The sequence below is a fragment of the Physella acuta genome, unplaced genomic scaffold, assembly GCF_028476545.2.
Source record: "Physella acuta isolate Inbredline_101_S28 unplaced genomic scaffold, ASM2847654v3 ptg000233l, whole genome shotgun sequence".
In the NCBI taxonomy this organism is placed as follows: Eukaryota; Metazoa; Mollusca; class Gastropoda; family Physidae; genus Physella; species Physella acuta.
In genome coordinates, this window is record NW_026731752.1 from 126,532 (window position 1) to 154,171 (window position 27,640).

The following is a 27,640-nucleotide window of genomic DNA, read 5'->3' on the forward strand; positions in this document are numbered from 1 at the left end:
GTGACTTGTGTGGCCTTACTGGGGGAGAAATGTCCATTCAGGCATTTGTCCCATTCAGTCAAGTGTACATTTGGGCATTAGTCCCATTCAGGCAAGTGTCCATTTGGGCATTTGTCCGATTCAGGCAAGTGTCCATTTGGGCATTTGTCCCATTCAGGCAAGTTTCCATTTGGGCATTTTTCCCATTCAGGCAAGTGTCCATTTGGGCATTTGTCCCATTCAGGCAAGTGTCCATTTGGGCATTTGTCCCATTCAGGCAAGTTTCCATTTGGGCATTTGTCCCATTCAGTCAAGTGTCCATTTGGGCATTTGTCCCATTCAGGCAAGTGTCCATTTGGGCATTTTTCCCATTCAGGCAAGTGTCCATTTGGGCATTTGTCCCATTCAGGCAAGTGTCCATTTGGGCATTAGTCCCATTCAGGCAAGTGTCCATTTGGGCATTTTTCCCATTCAGTCAAGTGTCCATTTGGGCATTTGTCCCATTCAGGCAAGTGTCCATTTGGGCATTAGTCCCATTCAGGCAAGTGTCCATTTGGGCATTAGTCCCATTCAGGCAAGTGTCCATTTGGGCATTTTTCCCATTCAGGCAAGTGTCCATTTGGGCATTTGTCCCATTCAGGCAAGTGTCCATTTGGGCATTTGTCCCATTCAGTCAAGTGTCCATTTGGGCATTTGTCTGATTCAGGCAAGTGTCCATTTGGGCATTTGTCCGATTCAGGCAAGTGTCCATTTGGGCATTTGTCCCATTCAGTCAAGTGTCCATTTGGGCATTTGTCTGATTCAGGCAAGTGTCCATTTGGGCATTTGTCCCATTCAGGCAAGTGTCCATTCGGGCATTTGTCCCATTCAGGCAAGGGTCCATTTGACAGGTAAGCGTCTATTCGGGAAATCTGCCTTCATGCAACCCTCATTCTGGCAAGTGTCTTTTCGGAAAACTTTCAACTCAATACAGCACTAAATATTCTCTGTAGATCTCAATGCCGCACCAATGTTATAATTAGAAAATATTCTCTCTAGATCTCAATGCCCACCAATGTTATAATTAGAAAATATTCTCTCTAGATCTCAATGCCCACCAATGTTATAATTAGAAAATATTCTCTCTAGATCTTAATGCCGCACCAATGTTATAATTAGAAAATATTCTCTGTAGATCTCAATGCCCACCAATGTTATAATTAGAAAATATTCTCTCTAGATCTCAATGCCCACCAATGTTATAATTAGAAGATATTCTCTCTAGATCTCAATGCCCACCAATGTTATAATTAGAAAATATTCTCTCTAGATCTCAATGCCCACCAATGTTATAATTTGAAGATATTCTCTCTAGATCTCAATGCCCACCAATGTTATAATTAGAAAATATTCTCTCTAGATTTTAATGCCCACCAATGTTATAATTAGAAGATATTCTCTCTAGATCTCAATGCCCACCAATGTTATAATTAGAAAATATTCTCTCTAGATCTCAATGCCCACCAATGTTATAATTAGAAAATATTCTCTCTAGATCTCAATGCCCACCAATGTTATAATTAGAAGATATTCTCTCTAGATCTCAATGCCCACCAATGTTATAATTAGAAAATATTCTCTCTAGATCTCAATGCCCACCAATGTTATAATTAGAAAATATTCTCTCTAGATCTCAATGCCCACCAATGTTATAATTAGAAGATATTCTCTCTAGATCTCAATGCCCACCAATGTTATAATTAGAAAATATTCTCTCTAGATCTCAATGCCGCACCAATGTTATAATTAGAAAATATTCTCTCTAGATCTCAATGCCCACCAATGTTATAATTAGAAAATATTCTCTCTAGATCTCAATGCCGCACCAATGGATGGAAGGAAATCTACCTGTCAGTGCCAAATGCTTTGTCTGTGATAAAACATGTGGGAGTGTTCTTAGACTGCAGGACTGGAGATGTTTATGGTGCCGAGCCATGGTCAGTTGTATGCTTGTATTTGTTAAACTGCATAGTGAACCATTAGAATAGTGTCAAATATATTTGTTAACCTGCATATGGAACCATTAGAATAGTGTCATATATATTTGTTAACCTGCATATGGAACCATTAGAATAGTGTCATATATATTTGTTAACCTGCATAGACAACCATTAGAATAGTGTCAAATATATTTGTTAACCTGCATATGGAACCATTAGAATAGTGTCAAATATATTTGTTAACCTGCATATGAAACCATTAGAATAGTGTCAAATATATTTGTTAACCTGCATAGACAACCATTAGAATAGTGTCAAATATATTTGTTAACCTGCATATGGAACCATTAGAATAGTGTCATATATATTTGTTAACCTGCATAGACAACCATTAGAATAGTGTCAAATATATTTGTTAACCTGCATATGGAACCATTAGAATAGTGTCAAATATATTTGTTAACCTGCATATGAAACCATTAGATTAGTGTCAAATATATTTGTTAACCTGCATAGACAACCATTAGAATAGTGTCAAATATATTTGTTAACCTGCATAGTCAACCATTAGAATAATGTTAAATATATTTGTTAACCTGCATAGACAACCATTAGAATAGTGTCAAATATATTTGTTAACCTGCTTAGACAACCATTAGAATAGTGTCAAATATATTTGTTAACCTGCATAGACAACCATTAGAATAGTGTCAAATATATTTGTTAACCTGCATAGTAAACTATTAGAATAGTGTCAAATATATTTGTTAACCTGCATATGAAACCATTAGAATCTTTCAAGTTCTCTATGAAAAGTTTTATATCCGTCATCATCTTGTATTCGGCATCACTGGAAAGCTGGATTTCTCATGTATTTGATAATCCATATTTCCATCTTCTTGAAAACACCGAGCTTACAATTGGGATTGCAGTTTACACAGATATGGTATTTTCATGACCTACTTTTTGTTGCTTTTGGCTGTTTTTCTGTTTGCAGGTTTTTAACACTAAAAAGACTACTACTTTTTAATTTATTAAACAATGCCCACCATATTCTCAGTAATTTTTCTTCATGTAAAAATACAACTTTTCTCATGAGGGAATTGTGACGGCTTTCATAGAAAAAAAGTATTGGGTAATTAATATGCAAATTTTGAAACTTTTGAATACTAAAACGGTTAGGGTATTTTAGACTTTGTGAAATTCTTACTAGTAGGTATTTCAAAAACTTGTCGTGACGAAATTTTTAATATATACTGAAATATAAACACTTTAAATTTGATTGCTATAAGTGCATAAATAAAAAAGCCTTAGCGTTTTTAAAAGTACAGAAAAATTAAAAAAGGCGTAGGTTTTTTGGGGTTTACATGACAACCAAAATTGTTTTCAACCCTTTTTTTGCTGTTTAATACTTACTTTCATGTGCCAAACATGGTAATAGTATTCAAAGGCTTTAGATCTTAAATTGTAAATAATAGAAAAAAGCTGCGAATATCCCCTTAAAGAGCCATGTTCGTATAACCTTTAGAGCTATGTTTGTTAAAGAGCCATGTTCGTATAACCCTTAGAGCCATGTTTGTTAAAGAGCCATGTTCGTATAACCTTTAGAGCCATGTTTGTTAAAGAGCCATGTTCGTATAACCCTTAGAGCCATGTTTGTTAAAGAGCGATGTTCGTATAACCTTTAGAGCCATGTTTGTTAAAGAGCCATGTTCGTATAACCTTTAGAGCCATGTTTGTTAAAGAGCCATGTTCGTATAACCCTTAGAGCCATGTTTGTTAAAGAGCGATGTTCGTATAACCTTTAGAGTCATGTTTGTTAAAGAGCCATGTTCGTATAACCTTTAGAGCCATGTTTGTTAAAGAGCCATGTTCGTATAACCTTTAGAGCCATGTTTGTTAAAGAGCCATGTTCGTATAACCTTTGGAGCCATGTTTGTTAAAGAGCCATGTTCGTATAACCTTTAGAGCCATGTTTGTTAAAGAGCCATGTTCGTATAACCTTTAGAGCCATGTTTGTTAAAGAGCCATGTTCGTATAACCTTTAGAGCCATGTTTGTTAAAGAGCCATGTTCGTATAACCTTTAGAGCCATGTTTGTTAAAGAGCCATGTTCGTATAACCTTTAGAGCCATGTTTGTTAAAGAGCCATGTTCGTATAACCTTTAGAGCCATGTTTGTTAAAGAGCCATGTTCGTATAACCTTTGGAGCCATGTTTGTTAAAGAGCCATGTTCGTATAACCTTTGGAGCCATGTTTGTTAAAGAGCCATGTTCGTATAACCTTTGGAGCCATGTTTGTTAAAGAGCCATGTTCGTATAACCTTTAGAGCCATGTTTGTTAAAGAGCCATGCATGTAATTATTGTGTATTTGTAACAGGTTCACAGTTTATGTAAAGATCAGATGAGTAAAAAGTGTCCTTTAGGCCAGTGTCGTGTGTCTATTCTTCCTCCAACTGCTATTTCATCCATTGATAGTGATGGCTACTGGGAGGGGAGGAGACCCCAGGGTACCTCCCCTTTATTGGTATATGTCAATACCAAAAGTGGAGACAATCAGGTACTGGACAATATCCGTGGTTTTATGTGGGCAAGTATGGCTGGATGGTATGTGGGCAAGTATGGCTGGCTGGTATGTGGACAAGTATGGCTGGCTGGTATGTGGACACATATGGCTGGCTGGTATGTGGGCAATTATAGCTGGCTGGTATGTGGGCACATATGGCTGGCTGGTATGTGGACAAGTATGGCTGGCTGGTATGTGGACAAGTATGGCTGGCTGGTATGTGGACACATATGGCTGGCTGGTATGTGGGCAAGTATGGCTGGCTGGAATGTGGGCAAGTATGGCTGGCTGGTATGTGGGCAAGTATGGCTGGCTGGTATGTGGGCAAGTATAGCTGGCTGGTATGTGGGCACATATGGCTGGCTGGAATGTGGGCAAGTATGGCTGGCTGGTATGTGGGCAAGTATGGCTGGCTGGTATGTGGGCAAGTATGGCTGGCTGGTATGTGGGCAAGTATGGCTGGCTGGTATGTGGACACGTATGGCTGGTATGTGGACACATATGGCTGGCTGGTATGTGGGCAAGTATGGCTGGCTGGTATGTGGGCTAATATGGCTGGCTGGTATGTGGGCAAGTATGGCTGGCTGGTATGTGGACAAGTATGGCTGGCTGGTATGTGGGCAAGTATGGCTGGCTGGTATGTGGGCAAGTATGGCTGGCTGGTATGTGGACACATATGGCTGGCTGGTATGTGGACAAGTATGGCTGGCTGGTATGTGGGCAAATATGGCTGGCTGGTATGTGGACAAGTATAGCTGGCTGGTATGTGGACACATATGGCTGGCTGGTATGTGGGCAAGTATGGCTGGCTGGTATGTGGACAAGTATAGCTGGCTGGTATGTGGACAAGTATGGCAGGCTGGTATGTGGGCAAGTATGGCTGGCTGGTATGTGGGCAAGTATGGCTGGCTGGTATGTGGACACATATGGCTTGCTGGTATGTGGACAAGTATGGCTGGCTGGTATGTGGACACATATGGCTGGCTGGTATGTGGGCAAGTATAGCTGGCTGGTATGTGGGCATGTTAACCATCACATTTGGTTAACCATCACATTTTGTTAACCATCACATTTTGTTAACCATCTCATTTGGTTAACCATCTCATTTGGTTAACCATCACTTTTTGTTAACCATCACATTTTGTTAACCATCACATTTTGTTAACCATCACATTTGGTTAACCATCACATTTTGTTAACCACCACATTTTGTTAACCATCACATTTTGTTAACCATCACATTTTGTTAACCATCACATTTTGTTAACCATCACATTTGGTTAACCATCACATCTGGTTAACCATCACATTTGGTTAACCATCACATTTGGTTAACCATCACATTTTGTTAACCATCATCTGCTATATATTTACTTACATTGGTAAATTTGTTAATATTTGCTATTATTGAACTTATGTCAGGGTGTCAAATTTCTAAGAAGATTTAAACAGTTACTCAACCCTGCCCAAGTGTTTGACCTCATGAATGGAGGGCCTTTTCCGGGGTAAGTTTTATACAGTAAAATTTCTTTTCCAGTGTAAGTTTAATGCAGTTAGAAAACCTTTTCCGGGGTAAGTTTTATACAGTTAAAATTTCTTTTCCAGTGTAAGTTTTATGCAGTTAGAAAACCTTTTCCGGGATAAGTTTTATACAGTTAAAATTTCTTTTCCAGTGTAAGTTTTATGCAGTTAGAAAACCTTTTCCGGGGTAAGTTTTATACAGTTAAAATTTCTTTTCCAGTGTAAGTTTTATGCAGTTAGAAAACCTTTTCCGGGGTAAGTTTTATACAGTTAAAATTTCTTTTCCAGTGTAAGTTTTATGCAGTTAGAAAACCTTTTCCGGGGTAAGTTTTATACAGTTAAAATTTCTTTTCCAGTGTAAGTTTTATGCAGTTAGAAAACCTTTTCCGGGGTAAGTTTTATACAGTTAAAATTTCTTTTCCAGTGTAAGTTTTATGCAGTTAGAAAACCTTTTCCGCGGTAAGTTTTATACAGTTAAAATTTCTTTTCCAGTGTAAGTTTTATGCAGTTAGAAAACCTTTTCCGGGGTAAGTTTTATACAGTTAAAATTTCTTTTCCAGTGTAAGTTTTATGCAGTTAGAAAACCTTTTCCGGGGTAAGTTTTATACAGTTAAAATTTCTTTTCCAGTGTAAGTTTTATGCAGTTAGAAAACCTTTTCCGGGGTAAGTTTTATACAGTTAAAATTTCTTTTCCAGTGTAAGTTTTATGCAGTTAGAAAACCTTTTCCGGGGTAAGTTTTATACAGTTAAAATTTCTTTTCCAGTGTAAGTTTTATGCAGTTAGAAAACCTTTTCCGGGGTAAGTTTTATGCAGTTAGAAAACCTTTTGCAGGGTAAGTTTTATACAGTTAGAAAACCTTTTGCAGGGTAAGTTTTATACAGTTAGAAAACCTTTTCCAGGGTAAGTTTTATACAGTTAGAAAACAAAACAAACCTTTTTGTCTGAAATTGAATAACTTTTTATCTTGATTCACTTAAATATGTCAATTGATATTTCAGGTTAAAACTTTTTCAACGATTTGATTCATTCCGTATTCTGATATGTGGTGGTGATGGTAGTGTTGGATGGGTTTTGTCTGAGATAGATAAACTGGATCTACATAGGCAGGTTAGTTGATTGTCTATTTTACTTACACTTATGGACCTATTGCCGTCACATTAGAATTGTGTAAAAACCTATTGTTTTCACATTTGAATTGTGTAAAAACCTATAGCTGTCACATTAGAATTGTGTAAAAACCTATTGCCGTCACATTAGAATTGTGTAAAAACCTATTGCCGTCACATTAGAATAGTATAAAAACCACTTTCTTTCACATTTGAATTGTGTAAAAACCTATTGCTGTCACATTAGAATTGTGTAAAAACCTATTGCTGTCACATTAGAATTGTTTAAAAACCTATTGCTTTCACATTTCAATTGTGTAAAAACCTATTGCTGTCACATTAGAATTGTGTAAAAACCTATACCTGTCACATTTGAATTGTGTAAAAACCTATAGCTGTCATATTTGAATTGTGTAAAAACCTATAGCTGTCATATTTGAATTGTGTAAAAACCTATAGCTGTCACATTTGAATTGTGTAAAAACCTATAGCTGTCACATTTGAATTGCGTAAAAACCTATAGCTGTCACATTTGAATTGTGTAAAAACCTATAGCTGTCACATTAGAATTGTGTAAAAACCTATAGCTGTCACATTAGAATTGTGTAAAAACCTATAGCTGTCACATTAGAATTGTGTAAAAACCTATAGCTGTCACATTAGAATTGTGTAAAAACCTATAGCTGTCACATTAGAATTGTGTAAAAACCTATAGCTGTCACATTTGAATTGTGTAAAAACCTATTGCTGTCACATTAGTCTAATACTGATGTCTTAAACCCCACCCTCTAATACTGATGTCTTAAACCCCACCCTCTAATACTGATGTCTTAAACCCCACCCTCTAATACTGATGTCTTAAACCCCACCCTCTAATACTGATGTCTTAAACCCCACCCTCTAATACTGATGTCTTAAACCCCACCCTCTAATACTGATGTCTTAAACCCCACCCTCTAATACTGATGTCTTAAACCCCACCCTCTAATACTGATGTCTTAAACCCCACCCTCTAATACTGATGTCTTAAACCCCACCCTCTAATACTGATGTCTTAAACCCCACCCTCTAATACTGATGTCTTAAACCCCACCCTCTAATACTGATGTCTTAAACCCCACCCTCTAATACTTGTGTCTTCAACCCCTGTTTAGTACTGTCACTTGTATACCATATCAGTATATTTGTATGTCTTCAACCCCTGTTTAGTACTGTCACTTGTATACCATATCAGTATGTTTGTATGTCTTCAACCCCTGTTTAGTACTGTCACTTGTATACCATATCAGTATGTTTGTATGTCTTCAACCCCTGTTTAGTACTGTCACTTGTATACCATATCAGTATGTTTGTATGTCTTCAACCCTTGTTTAGTACTGTCACTTGTATACCATATCAGTATGTTTGTGCAGTTGAAATCTATTGTTTTTCTACAGGGTTAGTACCACTTTACTAACAGAATACTCTTTATTTTCAGTAACTTTCATTTTAAAATCAACCTATTATACAAGTGTATTCCAAGTCTAAAATGTTTAGTAGATGTATTTTACAGGTGTATTCCAAGTCTAAAATGTTTAGTAGATGTATTTTACAGGTGTATTCCAAGTCTAAAATGTTTATTCCTCAGTGCCAAGTTGGTGTGCTGCCTTTTGGCACAGGTAATGATCTGGCAAGAGTTTTGGGGTGGGGATCCACCTTTGATGATGATACACAATTACCTGGAGCCTTAGAACGTCTAGAACATGCACAGATCAAAATGTTGGACAGGTAAGATCTTGTTTAATTAAATCAGGTGTGGTTGGTCAAGTTAGTTAGATCTTGTTTATTTAAATCAGGTGTGGTTGGTAATGTCAGGTAGATCTTGTTTATTTAAATCAGGTGTGGTTGGTCAAGTTAGTTAGATCTTGTTTATTTAAATCAGGTGTGGTTGGTAATCTCAGGTAGATCTTGTTTATTTAAATCAGGTGTGGTTGGTAATGTCAGGTAGATCTTGTTTATTTAAATCAGGTGTGGTTGGTCAAGTTAGTTAGATCTTGTTTATTTAAATCAGGTGTGGTTGGTCAAGTTAGTTAGATCTTGTTTATTTAAATCAGGTGAGGTTGGTAATCTCAGGTAGATCTTGTTTATTTAAATCAGGTGTGGTTGGTAATGTCAGGTAGATCTTGTTTATTTAAATCAGGTGTGGTTGGTAATGTCAGGTAGATCTTGTTTATTTAAATCAGGTGTGGTTGGTTATCTCAGGTAGATCTTGTTTATTTAAATCAGGTGTGGTTGGTAATCTCAGGTAGATCTTGTTTATTTAAATCAGGTGTGGTTGGTAATGTCAGGTAGATCTCGTTTATTTAAATCAGGTGTGGTTGGTCAAGTTAGTTAGATCTTGTTTATTTAAATCAGGTGTGGTTGGTAATCTCAGGTAGATCTTGTTTATTTAAATCAGGTGTGGTTGGTCAAGTTAGTTAGATCTTGTTTATTTAAATCAGGTGTGGTTGGTCAAGTTAGTTAGATCTTGTTTATTTAAATCAGGTGTGTTTGGTAATGTCAGGTAGATCTTGTTTAATTAAATCAGGTGTGGTTGGTAATCTCAGGTAGATCTTGTTTATTTAAATCAGGTGTGGTTGGTAATCTCAGGTAGATCTTGTTTATTTAAATCAGGTGTGGTTGGTAATGTCAGGTAGATCTTGTTTATTTAAATCAGGTGTGGTTGGTAATCTCAGGTAGATCTTTTTTTCAGATGGAGCATTATGGCCTATGAAGGCAATATGCCACCACCTAGAAAGTTGTCTCTACAGGTTAGTCATTATTTTATCAATCACAAAAACATAATCCACTGTAATACAATGGGGTAGGGAAGTATTTATTTTATCAATCACAAAAACATGATCCACTGTAATACAATGGTGCAGGGGTAGGGAAGTATTTATTTTATCAATCACAAAAACATGATCCACTGTAATACAATAGGGTAGGGAAGTATTTATTGACTCCATCACAAGGGCATATAAATACTTCCATCAAAACAACTTCAAGAAATCGGCCCAAGACAAAACCACTCATTCAGCTTGGCCTCGATAAAAGGACAAATCAGTTCCCATTGAATTGGCTCAGTCTCAAAACATATTGGCTCCCATTGAATTGGCTCAGTCTCAAAACATATTGGCTCCCATTGAATTGGCTCAGACTCACAACATATTGGCTCCCATTGAATTGGCTCAGACTCACAACATATTGGCTCCCATTGAATTGGCTCAGACTCACAACATATTGGCTCCCATTGAATTGGCTCAGACTCACAACATATTGGCTCCCATAGAATTGGCTCAAACAGACTCACAACATATTGGCTCCCATTGAATTGGCTCAGACTCACAACATATTGGCTCCCATAGAATTGGCTCAAACAGACTCACAACATATTGGCTCCCATAGCATTGGCTCAAACAGACTCACAACATATTGGCTCCCATTGAATTGGCTCAGACTCACAACATATTGGCTCCCATTGAATTGGCTCAAACAGACTCACAACATATTGGCTCCCATTGAATTGGCTCAAACAGACTCACAACATATTGGCTCCCATTGAATTGGCTCAGACTCACAACATATTGGTTCCCATAGAATTGGCTCAAACAGACTCACAACATATTGGCTCCCATAGAATTGGCTCAAACAGACTCACAACATATTGGCTCCCATAGAATTGGCTCAAACAGACTCACAACATATTGGCTCCCATAGAATTAGCTCAAACAGACTCACAAAATATTGGCTCCCATTGAATTGGCTCAGACTCACAACATATTGGCTCCCATTGAATTGGCTCAGACTCACAACATATTGGCTCCCATAGAAATGGCTCAAACAGACTCACAACATATTGGCTCCCATAGAATTGGCTCAAACAGACTCACAACATATTGGCTCCCATAGAATTGGCTCAAACAGACTCACAACATATTGGCGCCCATAGAATTGGCTCAAACAGACTCACAACATATTGGCTCCCATAGAATTGGCTCAAACATACTCACAACATATTGGCTCCCATAGAATTGGCTCAAACATACTCACAACATATTGGCTCCCATAGAATTGGCTCAAACATACTCACAACATATTGGCTCCAATAGAATTGGCTCAAACAGACTCACAACATATTGGCTCCAATAGAATTGGCTCAAACAGACTCACAACATATTGGCTCCCATAGAATTGGCTCAAACAGACTCACAACATATTGGCTCCCATAGAATTGGCTCAGACTCACAACATATTGGCTCCCATAGAATTGGCTCAAACAGACTCACAACATATTGGCTCCCATAGAATTGGCTCAAACAGACTCACAACATATTGGCTCCCATAGAATTGGCTCAGACTCACAACATATTGGCTCCCATAGAATTGGCTCAAACAGACTCACAACATATTGGCTCCCATAGAATTGGCTCAAACATACTCACAACATATTGGCTCCCATAGAATTGGCTCAAACATACAACATATTGGCTCCCATAGAATTGGCTCAAACAGACTCACAACATATTGGCTCCCATAGAATTGGCTCAAACAGACTCACAACATATTGGCTCCCATAGAATTGGCTCAAACAGACTCACAACATATTGGCTCCCATAGAATTGGCTCAAACAGACTCACAACATATTGGCTCCCATAGAATTGGCTCAAACATACTCACAACATATTGGCTCCCATAGAATTGGCTCAAACAGACTCACAACATATTGGCTCCCATAGAATTAGCTCAAACAGACTCACAACATATTGGCTCCAATAGAATTGGCTCAAACAGACTCACAACATATTGGCTCCCATAGAATTGGCTCAGACTCACAACATATTGGCTCCCATAGAATTGGCTCAAACAGACTCACAATATATTGACTCCCATAGAATTGGCTCAAACAGACTCACAACATATTGGCTCCCATTGAATTGGCTCAGACTCACAACATATTGGCTCCCATAGAATTGGCTCAGACTCACAACATATTGGCTCCCATTGAATTGGCTCAAACAGACTCACAACATATTGGCTCCCATAGAATTGGCTCAAACAGACTCACAACATATTGGCTCCCATTGAATTGGCTCAAACAGACTCACAACATATTGGCTCCCATTGAATTGGCTCAAACAGACTCACAAAATATTGGCTCCCATTGAATTGGCTCAGACTCACAACATATTGGCTCCCATTGAATTGGCTCAGACTCACAACATATTGGCTCCCATTGAATTGGCTCAGACTCACAACATATTGGCTCCAATAGAATTGGCTCAAACAGACTCACAACATATTGGCTCCCATAGAATTGGCTCAAACAGACTCACAACATATTGGCTCCCATAGAATTGGCTCAGACTCACAACATATTGGCTCCCATTGAATTGGCTCAGACTCACAACATATTGGCTCCCATTGAATTGGCTCAAACAGACTCACAACATATTGGCTCCCATAGAATTGGCTCAAACAGACTCACAATATATTGGCTCCCATAGAATTGGCTCAAACAGACTCACAACATATTGGCTCCCATTGAATTGGCTCAGACTCACAACATATTGGCTCCCATAGAATTGGCTCAAACAGACTCACAACATATTGGCTCCCATAGAATTGGCTCAAACAGACTCACAACATATTGGCTCCCATAGAATTGGCTCAAACAGACTCACAACATATTGGCTCCCATAGAATGGGCTCAAACAGACTCACAACATATTGGCTCCCATAGAATGGGCTCACAAAAGGCCTGATGAATAAAACAAATGAAAAGAAGAAAATGTTTAAATATTTCATGACTTTAGCTTATAGTGTGGTCATCCTTGTTAGTAACCCTTTGGTAGTTTCATAGAATTATATTCATATATTTTTTGTTGCTAATTTAACTTCTTAAACATCATATCTGACCTGTGACCCAATCAAGTGAGTCACAGACACATCTGATCTGTGACTCAATATAGTGAGTCACAGACACACTTTATCTGATCTGTGACCCAATCAAGTGAGTCACAGACACACTTTATCTGATCTGTGACCCAATCAAGTGAGTCACAGACACACTTTATCTGATCTGTGACCCAATCAAGTGAGTCACAGACACACTTTATCTGATCTGTGACCCAATCAAACGAGTCACAGACACATCTGACCTGTGACCCAATCAAGTGAGTCACAGACACATCTGATCTGTCACCCAATCAAGTGAGTCACAGACACACTTTATCTGACCTGTGACCCAATCAAGTGAGTCACAGACACACTTTATCTGATCTGTGACCCAATCAAGTGAGTCACAGACACACTTTATCTGACCTGTGACCCAATCAAGTGAGTCACAGACACACTTTATCTGATCTGTGACCCAATCAAGTGAGTCACAGACACACTTTATCTGACCTGTCACCCAATCAAGTGAGTCACAGACACACTTTATCTGATCTGTGACCCAATCAAGTGAGTCACAGACACACTTTATCTGACCTGTCACCCAATCAAGTGAGTCACAGACACACTTTATCTGATCTGTGACCCAATCAAGTGAGTCACAGACACACTTTATCTGATCTGTGACCCAATCAAGTGAGTCACAGACACACTTTATCTGATCTGTGACCCAATCAAGTGAGTCACAGACACATCTGATCTGTGACCCAATCAAGTGAGTCACAGACACACTTTATCTGATCTGTGACCCAATCAAGTGAGTCACTGACACACTTTATCTGATCTGTGACCCAATCAAGTGAGTCACAGACACATCTGATCTGTGACCCAATCAAGTGAGTCACAGACACACTTTATCTGACCTGTGACCCAATCAAGTGAGTCACAGACACACTTTATCTGATCTGTGACTCAATCAAGTGAGTCACAGACACACTTTATCTGATCTGTGACCCAATCAAGTGAGTCACAGACACACTTTATCTGATCTGTGACCCAATCAAGTGAGTCACAGACACACTTTATCTGATCTGTGACTCAATCAAGTGAGTCACAGACACATCTGATCTGTGACCCAATCAAGTGAGTCACAGACACACTTTATCTGATCTGTGACTCAATCAAGTGAGTCACAGACACATCTGATCTGTGACCCAATCAAGTGAGTCACAGACACATCTTATCTGTGACCCAATCAAGTGAGTCACAGACACACTTTATCTGACCTGTGACCCAATCAAGTGAGTCACAGACACACTTTATCTGACCTGTCACCCAATCAAGTGAGTCACAGACACACTTTATCTGACCTGTGACCCAATCAAGTGAGTCACAGACACACTTTATCTGATCTGTGACCCAATCAAGTGAGTCACAGACACACTTTATCTGACCTGTGACCCAATCAAGTGAGTCACAGACACACTTTATCTGACCTGTGACCCAATCAAGTGAGTCACAGACACACTTTATCTGATCTGTGACCCAATCAAGTGAGTCACAGACACACTTTATCTGATCTGTGACCCAATCAAGTGAGTCACAGACACACTTTATCTGATCTGTGACCCAATCAAGCGAGTCACAGACACATCTGACCTGTGACCCAATCAAGTGAGTCACAGACACATCTGATCTGTCACCCAATCAAGTGAGTCACAGACACACTTTATCTGACCTGTGACCCAATCAAGTGAGTCACAGACACACTTTGTCTGATCTGTGACCCAATCAAGTGAGTCACAGACACACTTTATCTGACCTGTCACCCAATCAAGTGAGTCACAGACACACTTTATCTGATCTGTGACCCAATCAAGTGAGTCACAGACACACTTTATCTGATCTGTGACCCAATCAAGTGAGTCACAGACACACTTTATCTGATCTGTGACCCAATCAAGTGAGTCACAGACACACTTTATTTGATCTGTGACCCAATCAAGTGAGTCACAGACACACTTTATTTGATCTGTGACCCAATCAAGTGAGTCACAGACACACTTTATCTAACCTGTGACCCAATCAAGCGAGTCACAGACACATCTGACCTGTGACCCAATCAAGTGAGTCACAGACACATCTGATCTGTCACCCAATCAAGTGAGTCACAGACACACTTTATCTGACCTGTGACCCAATCAAGTGAGTCACAGACACACTTTATCTGATCTGTGACCCAATCAAGTGAGTCACAGACACACTTTATCTGATCTGTGACCCAATCAAGTGAGTCACAGACACACTTTATCTGATCTGTGACCCAATCAAGTGAGTCACAGACACACTTTATTTGATCTGTGACCCAATCAAGTGAGTCACAGACACACTTTATTTGATCTGTGACCCAATCAAGTGAGTCACAGACACACTTTATCTGACCTGTGACCCAATCAAGTGAGTCACAGACACATCTGATCTGTGACCTAATCAAGTGAGTCACAGACACACTTTATCTGATCTGTGACCCAATCAAGTGAGTCACAGACACACTTTATCTGATCTGTGACCCAATCAAGTGAGTCACAGACACACTTTATTTGATCTGTGACCCAATCAAGTGAGTCACAGACACACTTTATTTGATCTGTGACCCAATCAAGTGAGTCACAGACACACTTTATCTGACCTGTGACCCAATCAAGTGAGTCACAGACACATCTGATCTGTGACCTAATCAAGTGAGTCACAGACACACTTTATCTGATCTGTGACCCAATCAAGTGAGTCACAGACACACTTTATCTGATCTGTGACCCAATCAAGTGAGTCACAGACACACTTTATCTGATCTGTGACCCAATCAAGTGAGTCACAGACACACTTTATTTGATCTGTGACCCAATCAAGTGAGTCACAGACACACTTTATTTGATCTGTGACCCAATCAAGTGAGTCACAGACACACTTTATCTGACCTGTGACCCAATCAAGTGAGTCACAGACACATCTGATCTGTGACCTAATCAAGTGAGTCACAGACACACTTTATCTGATCTGTGACCCAATCAAGTGAGTCACAGACACACTTTATCTGATCTGTGACCCAATCAAGTGAGTCACAGACACACTTTATTTGATCTGTGACCCAATCAAGTGAGTCACAGACACACTTTACTTGATCTGTGACCCAATCAAGTGAGTCACAGACACACTTTATCTGACCTGTGACCCAATCAAGTGAGTCACAGACACATCTGATCTGTGACCTAATCAAGTGAGTCACAGACACACTTTATCTGATCTGTGACCCAATCAAGTGAGTCACAGACACACTTTATCTGACCTGTGACCCAATCAAGTGAGTCACAGACACATCTGATCTGTGACCTAATCAAGTGAGTCACAGACACACTTTATCTGATCTGTGACCCAATCAAGTGAGTCACAGACACACTTTATCTGACCTGTGACCCAATCAAGTGAGTCACAGACACACTTTATCTGATCTGTGACCCAATCAAGTGAGTCACAGACACACTTTATCTGACCTGTCACCCAATCAAGTGAGTCACAGACACACTTTATCTGATCTGTGACCCAATCAAGTGAGTCACAGACACACTTTATATGATCTGTGACCCAATCAAGTGAGTCACAGACACACTTTATCTGATCTGTGACCCAATCAAGTGAGTCACAGACACACTTTATTTGATCTGTGACCCAATCAAGTGAGTCACAGACACACTTTATTTGATCTGTGACCCAATCAAGTGAGTCACAGACACACTTTATCTAACCTGTGACCCAATCAAGCGAGTCACAGACACATCTGACCTGTGACCCAATCAAGTGAGTCACAGACACATCTGATCTGTCACCCAATCAAGTGAGTCACAGACACACTTTATCTGACCTGTGACCCAATCAAGTGAGTCACAGACTCACTTTATCTGATCTGTGACCCAATCAAGTGAGTCACAGACACACTTTATCTGACCTGTCACCCAATCAAGTGAGTCACAGACACACTTTATCTGATCTGTGACCCAATCAAGTGAGTCACAGACACACTTTATCTGATCTGTGACCCAATCAAGTGAGTCACAGACACACTTTATCTGATCTGTGACCCAATCAAGTGAGTCACAGACACACTTTATTTGATCTGTGACCCAATCAAGTGAGTCACAGACACACTTTATTTGATCTGTGACCCAATCAAGTGAGTCACAGACACACTTTATCTGACCTGTGACCCAATCAAGTGAGTCACAGACACATCTGATCTGTGACCTAATCAAGTGAGTCACAGACACACTTTATCTGATCTGTGACCCAATCAAGTGAGTCACAGACACACTTTATCTGATCTGTGACCCAATCAAGTGAGTCACAGACACACTTTATTTGATCTGTGACCCAATCAAGTGAGTCACAGACACACTTTATTTGATCTGTGACCCAATCAAGTGAGTCACAGACACACTTTATCTGGCCTGTGACCCAATCAAGTGAGTCACAGACACATCTGATCTGTGACCTAATCAAGTGAGTCACAGACACACTTTATCTGATCTGTGACCCAATCAAGTGAGTCACAGACACACTTTATCTGATCTGTGACCCAATCAAGTGAGTCACAGACACACTTTATCTGATCTGTGACCCAATCAAGTGAGTCACAGACACATCTGATCTGTGACCTAATCAAGTGAGTCACAGACACACTTTATCTGATCTGTGACCCAATCAAGTAACCCAAAAAAATTGAGTCACACAGACATGGTAACCCAAAAAAAATTAAGTCACACAGACATGGTAACCCAAAAAAGTGAGTAACAGTTTGAGCCGAAAGAAAGCTTGTTAAAAACTAAACTAATTAAATAAACTAATTAAATAAACTAATTAAATTAATGGACTCTAATTTACTTAGTGTTAAGCTACTATCAATTTTTTTATGCCATACTAGCTGTCACAGCCAGGCTCAGCACTGGCTTTTGTGAAAAACTTATCTGCAAAAAAACTGTAACTTGTGTGTTTATTCAGCATCACATTCCCGATGCTGCCTAGGGTTGGGTAATATATTGAATTCCAATTAATGTCTATATGCAAAAAAAAAAATATATATATAACCCTAAGCCTAACTTTAAACCTAACCCTAGCGACAGCCAATCACAACCAAAGACATAGAAATATAGACATAAATCTTCTATCCCCTCCCCTGCACTTCTACATCTAAAAAAAAAACAATCATGGAAACACAAACATAAACCCTAACCCTGACCACAACCTTAACCACAAACATAAACCCTAACCCTCACCACAACCTTAACCACAAACATAAACCTTCACCACAACCTTAACCACAAACATAAACCCTAACCCTCACCACAACCTTAACCACAAACATAAACCCTAACCACAACCTTAACCACAAACATAAACCCTAACCCTCACCACAACCTTAACCACAAACATAAACCCTAACCCTCACCACAACCTTAACCACAAACATAAACCCTAACCACAACCTTAACCACAAACATAAACCCTAACCCTCACCACAACCTTAACCACAAACATAAACCCTAACCCTCACCACAACCTTAACCACCTTCAGAAACCACTTGCCACACATCCTCAGAAACCCCTTGCCACACATCCTCAGAAACCCCTTGCCACACAAACTGAGAAACCACTTGCCACACAAACTGAGAAACCACTTGCCACACAAACTGAGAAACCACTTGCCACACATCTTCAGAAACCACTTGCCACAAATCTTCAGAAACCACTAGCCACACAAACTCAGAAACCACTTGCCACACATCTTCAGAAACCACTTGCCACACATCTTCAGAAACCACTTGCCACACATCTTCAGAAACCACTAGCCACACAAATTCAGAAACCACTTTGCCACACATCTTCAGAAACCACTTGCCACACATCTTCAGAAACCACTCACCACACAAACTCAGAAACCACTTTGCCACACATCTTCAGAAACCACTCACCACACAAACTCAGAAACCACTTGCCACACATCTTCAGAAACCACTCACCACACAAACTCAGAAACCACTTGCCACACATCTTCAGAAACCACTTGCCACACAAACTCAGAAACCACTTTGCCACACATCTTAAGAAACCACTTGCCACACAAACTCAGAAACCACTTGCCACACATCTTCAGAAACCACTCACCACACAAACTCAGAAACCACTTGCCACACATCTTCAGAAACCACTTGCCACACAAACTCAGAAACCACTTGCCACACATATTCAGAAACCACTCACCATACAAACTCAGAAACCACTTGCCACACATCTTCAGAAACCACTTGCCACACATCTTCAGAAACCACTTGCCACAAATCTTCAGAAACCACTAGCCACAGAAACCATTTGCCACACTTGCTATTACGGACATTGACTCAAATGATTATATTACAAATACACTAACCGATAAAATTGCCACAAATTACATTCTTAATTTTTTAACTAATAAACCAAGTTTATTTTAAATCCATTTTGAAATTTAATAACACTTACATACTCTCAACCCTAACCCACTTCACAAAAATTGCACTTAATTTTCAAATTGATGCTATTTTACATTATAAATTTAGTATAGTGAACCATTTGGGCAAAATTTTAATTTTTTTTTTCAGATTGATGCAATTTCACAATATGAGGATAGTATGGCCAACCATTTGACCAAAATTTTACATTCTGAAGATCACCAAGTAGTGATTAAATCAGCCAAGTAATTAATTTCTAATCAGATGGGAAATAGCTCTAGACAAGGAGGGGGTGGGGGGGGGTTGACAGACACTTGCTCATTACATCCTGGTACTTGGATGCTAAGGTGGGGGGTTGACAGACACTTGCTCATTACATCCTGGTACTTGGATGCTAAGGTGGGGGGGGGGGGGGGGGGGTTTGACAGACACTTGCTCATTACATCCTGGTACTTGGATGCTAAGGTGGGGGGTTGACAGACACTTGCTCATTACATCCTGGTACTTGGATGCTAAGGTGGGGGGGGGGGGGGGGTTTGACAGACACTTGCTCATTACATCCTGGTACTTGGATGCTAAGGTGGGGAGGGGTTGACAGACACTTGCTCATTACATCCTAGTACTAAGATGCTAGGTGGGGTGGGTGGGGGGTTGACAGACACTTGCTCATTACATCCTGGTACTTGGATGCTAAGGTGGGTGGGGGTTGACAGACACTTGCTCATTACATCCTGGTACTTGGATGCTAAGGTGGGGTGGGGGGGGGGGGGGGTTGACAGACACTTGCTCATTACATCCTGGTACTTGGATGCTAAGGTGAGGTGGGGGGGGGGGGGGTTGACAGACACTTGCTCATTACATCCTGGTGTTTGGATGCTAAGGTGGGGGGGGGGGGGGTTGACAGACACTTGCTCATTACATCCTGGTACTTGGATGCTAAGGTGGGGGGTGGTTGACAGACACTTGCTCATTACATCCTGGTACTTGGATGCTTAGGGAGCTGCTTAATCACATGACCAATCAATCACATTAGTGATTAATTTGATATGCATAATTAGTTTGATGATTTCTTATGTCAATATGTAGATGTGTCAAATCTTGTTCTAGAATCTTATGTGAAACAGTGAAAGCTTTTGTGGCTAAAGTTAGCAAGGAAGATGGGGATGGGGACAAGGAGGCTGAGAACAGGGCACCCCAGTTCCAGGTGTTGAATGAGAAACTACAGAGTCTTCTAGACACACTAGCTAAGGAAGCTAAAGAATCAAAGGTTATATGGTAGTCCATTTAGAATCTTTTAGACACACTAGCTAAGGAAGCTAAAGAATCAAAGGTTAAATGGTAGTCCATTTAGAATTTTTTAGACACACTAGCTAAGGAAGCTAAAGAATCAAAGGTTAAATGGTAATCCATGTAGAGTTGTAGAGTCACCAGTCCTTTTAGTCACCAGGAGTCACTAGTTCTAGTAGAGTCACCAGTTCATTTATTTGTAGATTTTTTAAGGCTTACATTACTGATGTGTACATGAGTCTAGCTATATGCTTACATTGTGATGTGTACATGAGTCTAGCTTTATGCTTACATTAGTGATGTGTACATAAGTCTAGTTTTATGCTTACATTAGTGATGTGTACATGAGTCTAGCTTTATGCTTACATTAGTGATGTGTACATGAGTCTAGCTTTAGGCTTACATTACTGATGTGTACATGAGTCTAGCTTTATGCTTACATTAGTGATGTGTACATGAGTCTAGCTTTAAGCTTACATTACTGATGTGTACATGAGTCTAGCTTTATGCTTACATTAGTGATGTGTACATGAGTCTAGCTTTATGCTTACATTAGTGATGTGTACATGAGTCTAGCTATATGCTTACATTAGTGATGTGTACATGAGTCTAGCTTTATGCTTACATTAGTGATGTGTACATGAGTCTAGCTTTATGCTTACATTACTGATGTGTACATGAGTCTAGCTTTATGCTTACATTAGTGATGTGTACATGAGTCTAGCTATATACTTACATTAGTGATGTGTACATGACTCTAGCTTTATGCTTACATTAGTGATGTGTATATGAGTCTAGCTTTATGCTTACATTAGTGATGTGTACATGAGTCTAGCTATATGCTTACATTAGTGATGTGTACATGAGTTTAGCTTTATGCTTACATTATTGATGTGTACATGAGTCTAGCTTTATGCTTACATTAGTGATGTGTACATGAGTCTAGCTTTAGGCTTACATTAGTGATGTGTACATGGCTCTAGCTTTATGCTTACATTAGTGATGTGTACATGAGTCTAGCTTTAGGCTTACATTACTGATGTGTACATGAGTCTAGCTTTAGGCTTACATTACTGATGTGTACATGAGTCTAGCTTTAAGCTTACATTACTGATGTGTACATGAGTCTAGCTTTATGCTTACATTAGTGATGTGTACATGAGTCTAGCTTTATGCTTACATTAGTGATGTGTGCATGAGTCTAGCTTTATGCTTACATTACTGATGTGTACATGAGTCTAGCTATATGCTTACATTAGTGATGTGTACATGAGTCTAGCTTTATGCTTACATTAGTGATGTGTACATGACTCTAGCTTTATGCTTACATTACTGATGTGTACATGAGTCTAGCTTTATGCTTACATTACTGATGTGTACATGAGTCTAGCTTTATGCTTACATTACTGATGTGAACATGAGTCTAGCTTTATGCTTACATTACTGATGTGTACATGAGTCTAGCTTTATGCTTACATTACTGATGTGTACATGAGTCTAGCTTTATGCTTACATTACTGATGTGTACATGAGTCTAGCTTTATGCTTACATTACTGATGTGTACATGAGTCTAGCTTTATGCTTACATTACTGATGTGTACATGACTCTAGCTTTATGCTTACATTACTGATGTGTACATGAGTCTAGCTTTATGCTTACATTACTGATGTGAACATGAGTCTAGCTTTATGCTTACATTACTGATGTGTACATGAGTCTAGCTTTATGCTTACATTACTGATGTGTACATGAGTCTAGCTTTAGGCTTACATTAGTGATGTGTACATGAGTCTAGCTGTAGGCTTACATTAGTGATGTGTACATGAGTCTAGCTTTATGCTTACATTACTGATGTGTACATGAGTCTAGCTTTATGCTTACATTACTGATGTGTACATGAGTCTAGCTTTATGCATTATACATAGATATGCAGATGCCCATTGTTTCCTTTGATCTAGATCATAGAAGACAGCTCTATTTCTACCTGTGAGAGAGAGATTTTTCTCAACAAGGAATCTTATCTTCCATCTCCTGCCAAATTAGTAGGTCATCAATTAGTATTTAATCGTTGATGTCTTTAGATTAAGCGTACATGATGTAGGTCTTAATCTACTATAGAAAAGCTCGTCTAGGATTCACACCTAGATAGATGTTAATTATACCTGAATTAGATAGACCTGAGACATAAACATGGTCAACTTGTGCTCTATGTACCTGAGACATAAGACAAACATGGTCAACTTGTGCTCTATGTACCTGAGACATAAACATGGTCAACTTGTGCTCTATGTACCTGAGACATAAGACAAACATGGTCAACTTGTGCTCTATGTACCTGAGACATAAACATGGTCAACTTGTGCTCTATGTACCTGAGACATAAGACAAACATGGTCAACTTGTGCTCTATGTACCTGAGACATAAACATGGTCAACTTGTGCTCTATGTACCTGAGACATAAACATGGTCAACTTGTGCTCTATGTACCTGAGACATAAACATGGTCAACTTGTGCTCTATGTACCTGAGACATAAACATGGTCAACTTGTGCTCTATGTACCTGAGACATAAACATGGTCAACTTGTGCTCTATGTACCTGAGACATAAGACAAACATGGTCAATTTATTATAATATAGACTGTTTAATTTATGTTTTCCTTGTTTATTTAAGTTGAAACGCCTGTTTTGTTATCTATCCTAATGCAATAATTTTTTTTGCAGCAAGTCTTCAAGTCTAGAGAAGCTTTAATGTCAAGAGCTAATAGTTTAAAAAAAGCTGTGCGACAAATTATTGAGCATACAGAGCGAGGTAGGCTAACTAACACTAACAGTTTAAAAAAAGCTGTCTGACAAATTATTGAGCATACAGAGCGAGGTAGGCTAACTAACACTAACAGTTTAAAAAAAGCTGTCTGACAAATTATTGAGCATACAGAGCGAGGTAGGCTAACTAACACTAACAGTTTAAAAAAAGCTGTCTGACAAATTATTGAGCATACAGAGCGAGGTAGGCTAACTAACACTAACAGTTTAAAAAAAGCTGTCTGACAAATTATTGAGCATACAGAGCGAGGTAGGCTAACTAACACTAACAGTTTAAAAAAAGCTGTCTGACAAATTATTGAGCATACAGAGCGAGGTAGGCTAACTAACACTAACAGTTTAAAAAAAGCTGTCTGACAAATTATTGAGCATACAGAGCGAGGTAGGCTAACTAACACTAACAGTTTAAAAAAGCTGTCTGACAAATTATTGAGCATACAGAGCGAGGTAGGCTAACTAACACTAACAGTTTAAAAAAGCTGTCTGACAAATTATTGAGCATACAGAGCGAGGTAGGCTAACTAACACTAACAGTTTAAAAAAAGCTGTCTGACAAATTATTGAGCATACAGAGCGAGGTAGGCTAACTAACACTAACAGTTTAAAAAAGCTGTCTGACAAATTATTGAGCATACAGAGCGAGGTAGGCTAACTAACACTAACAGTTTAAAAAAGCTGTCTGACAAATTATTGAGCATACAGAGCGAGGTAGGCTAACTAACACTAACAGTTTAAAAAAGCTGTCTGACAAATTATTGAGCATACAGAGCGAGGTAGGCTAACTAACACTAACAGTTTAAAAAAAGCTGTCTGACAAATTATTGAGCATACAGAGCGAGGTAGGCTAACTAACACTAACAGTTTAAAAAAAGCTGTCTGACAAATTATTGAGCATACAGAGCTAGTACTAAATGTTATCTCAAGTTGTACCTGTCATTAAAAAAAATTTGATGCTTCAAATTTAAAAACATTTTCTTCAAGAACTAGCTAACCATTTTCTTGCATTAATATTGCCTGAAAAAAATGCCGGTGTTTTTTTTCCAGCTGTTGATGAACAAAATGCCCAGACAATTGAGTTTGAGAAGATTCCTATGACCTCCATGATTAAAGCCAATGAAGCCTCGCGTTCAGCACCAAGTTTTTCTGTTTTCTCTGAGGACATCATTCCAGTCTCCAGCACTGGTCTGGAATCTTATGGTATGTTTGCCACACTGACTGACCTTACTGAGGACATCATTCCAGTTTCCAGCACTGGTCTGGAATCTTATGGTATGTTTGCCACACTGACTAACCTTACTGAGGACATCATTCCAGTTTCCAGCACTGGTCTGGAATCTTATGGTATGTTTGCCCCACTGACTGACCTTACTGAGGACATCATTCCAGTTTCCAGCACTGGTCTGGAATCTTCTGGTATGTTTGCCCCACTGACTGACCTTACTGAGGACATCATTCCAGTTTCCAGCACTGGTCTGGAATCTTATGGTATGTTTGCCCCACTGACTGACCTTACTGAGGACATCATTCCAGTTTCCAGCACTGGTCTGGAATCTTATGGTATGTTTGCCCCACTGACTGACCTTACTGAGGACATCATTCCAGTTTCCAGCACTGGTCTGGAATCTTCTGGTATGTTTGCCACACTGACTGACCTTACTGAGGACATCATTCCAGTTTCCAGCACTGGTCTGGAATCTTATGGTATGTTTGCCACACTGACTGACCTTACATCTCTGCTTAGCGAGAGGGGGGGGGGGTGGGTGTTGGGGGTGCAGACCGCACCTGGTGACACCATTTAGGGGGTGACCTAAAGGCAAAAAAAACAAAATACAGGGATATGACTTTTCTGATTATTAGGAGAAATCCCATTTTTCTGTTTCAGGTCTAAATCCCTTGCTGATTTCATTTTTTTTTTCTAAATTTATCACCAATTTTTGACATTTGCCCATTTTTACAAAGTTTTAAAAATTAGGAAAATTCTATATATTCCTATTGTAATGGAGTTTTACAGTACTTAAGTCAAGTAATGGAGTATTACAGTACTTAAGTCAAGTAATGGAGTTTTACAGTACTTAAGTCAAGTAATGGAGTTTTACAGTACTTAAGTCAAGTAATGGAGTTTTACAGTACTTAAGTCAAGTAATGGAGTTTTACAGTACTTAAGTCAAGTAATGGAGTTTTACAGTACTTAAGTCAAGTAATGGAGTTTTACAGTACTTAAGTCAAGTAATGGAGTTTTACAGTACTTAAGTCAAGTAATGGAGTTTTACAGTACTTAAGTCAAGTAATGGAGTTTTACAGTACTTAAGTCAAGTAATGGAGTTTTACAGTACTTAAGTCAAGTAATGGAGTTTTACAGTACTTAAGTCAAGTAATGGAGTTTTACAGTACTTAAGTCAAGTAATGGAGTTTTACAGTACTTAAGTCAAACGGACACTCAAATAGCTGCATTTTTTTTTTGTCGATTGCGCTAGGTCTGACTGTTAGACTAAAATGGCTAGGTCTGACTGTTAGACTAAAATGGCTAGGTCTGACTGTTAGACTAAAATGGCTAGGTCTGACTGTGTTAGACTAAAATGGCTAAGTCTGACTGTGTTAGACTAAAATGGCTAGGTCTGACTGTGTTAGACTAAAATGGCTAAGTCTGACTGTGTTAGACTAAAATGGCTAGGTCTGACTGTGTTAGACTAAAATGGCTAGGTCTGACTGTGTTAGACTAAAATGGCTAGGTCTGATTGTGTTAGACTAAAATGGCTAGGTCTGACTGTGTTAGGTCTGATTGTTAGACTAAAATGAAATGTATGGCTAGGTCTGACTGTGTTAGACTAAAATGGCTAGGTCTGATTGTGTTAGACTAAAATGGCTAGGTCTGACTGTGTTAGACTAAAATGAAATATATGACTAGGTCTGACTGTGTTAGACTAAAATGAAATATATGACTAGGTCTGACTGTTAGACTAAAATGAAATATATGACTAGGTCTGACTGTTAGACTAAAATGAAATATATGACTAGGTCTGACTGTTAGACTAAAATGGCTAGGTCTGACTGTTAGACTAAAATGACTAGGTCTGACTGTGTTAGACTAAAATGGCTAGGTCTGATTGTTAGACTAAAATGAAATGTATGGCTAGGTCTGACTGTTAGACTAAAATGGCTAGGTCTGACTGTTAGACTAAAATGGCTAGGTCTGACTGTGTTAGACTAAAATGGCTAGGTCTGACTGTTAGACTAAAATGGCTAGGTCTGACTGTGTTAGACTAAAATGGCTAAGTCTGACTGTGTTAGACTAAAATGGCTAGGTCTGACTGTGTTAGACTAAAATGGCTAGGTCTGACTGTGTTAGACTAAAATGGCTAGGTCTGATTGTGTTAGACTAAAATGGCTAGGTCTGACTGTGTTAGGTCTGATTGTTAGACTAAAATGGCTAGGTCTGATTGTGTTAGACTAAAATGGCTAGGTCTGATTGTGTTAGACTAAAATGGCTAGGTCTGATTGTGTTAGACTAAAATGGCTAGGTCTGACTGTGTTAGACTAAAATGGCTAGGTCTGATTGTGTTAGACTAAAATGGCTAGGTCTGATTGTGTTAGGTCTGATTGTTAGACTAAAATGAAATGTATGGCTAGGTCTGACTGTGTTAGACTAAAATGGCTAGGTCTGACTGTGTTAGACTAAAATGGCTAGGTCTGATTGTGTTAGACTAAAATGGCTAGGTCTGACTGTGTTAGACTAAAATGAAATGTATGGCTAGGTCTGACTGTGTTAGACTAAAATGAAATGTATGGCTAGGTCTGACTGTGTTAGACTAAAATGAAATGTATGGCTAGGTCTGACTGTGTTAGACTAAAATGAAATGTATGGCTAGGTCTGACTGTGTTAGACTAAAATGAAATGTATGGCTAGGTCTGACTGTTAGACTAAAA

At 39.1% G+C, this 27,640-nt stretch overlaps 1 protein-coding gene across 1 annotated transcript in view; it reads left to right on the forward strand.

The window, feature by feature from the left end:
* LOC131938086 (diacylglycerol kinase delta) overlaps positions 1-27,640 on the forward strand; it is a 173,844-nt gene that overhangs the window by 66,127 nt on the left and 80,077 nt on the right. Inside the window, exons 8-18 of the mRNA XM_059295982.1 lie at positions 1,830-1,955; positions 4,338-4,517; positions 5,946-6,028; positions 7,044-7,152; positions 8,779-8,918; positions 9,883-9,940; positions 19,752-19,846; positions 20,709-20,868; positions 22,849-22,932; positions 23,615-23,702; positions 24,761-24,913. Coding sequence (XP_059151965.1) covers positions 1,830-1,955; positions 4,338-4,517; positions 5,946-6,028; positions 7,044-7,152; positions 8,779-8,918; positions 9,883-9,940; positions 19,752-19,846; positions 20,709-20,868; positions 22,849-22,932; positions 23,615-23,702; positions 24,761-24,913 — 1,276 coding nt within the window. The remainder of the gene's footprint in view (positions 1-1,829; positions 1,956-4,337; positions 4,518-5,945; positions 6,029-7,043; positions 7,153-8,778; positions 8,919-9,882; positions 9,941-19,751; positions 19,847-20,708; positions 20,869-22,848; positions 22,933-23,614; positions 23,703-24,760; positions 24,914-27,640) is intronic.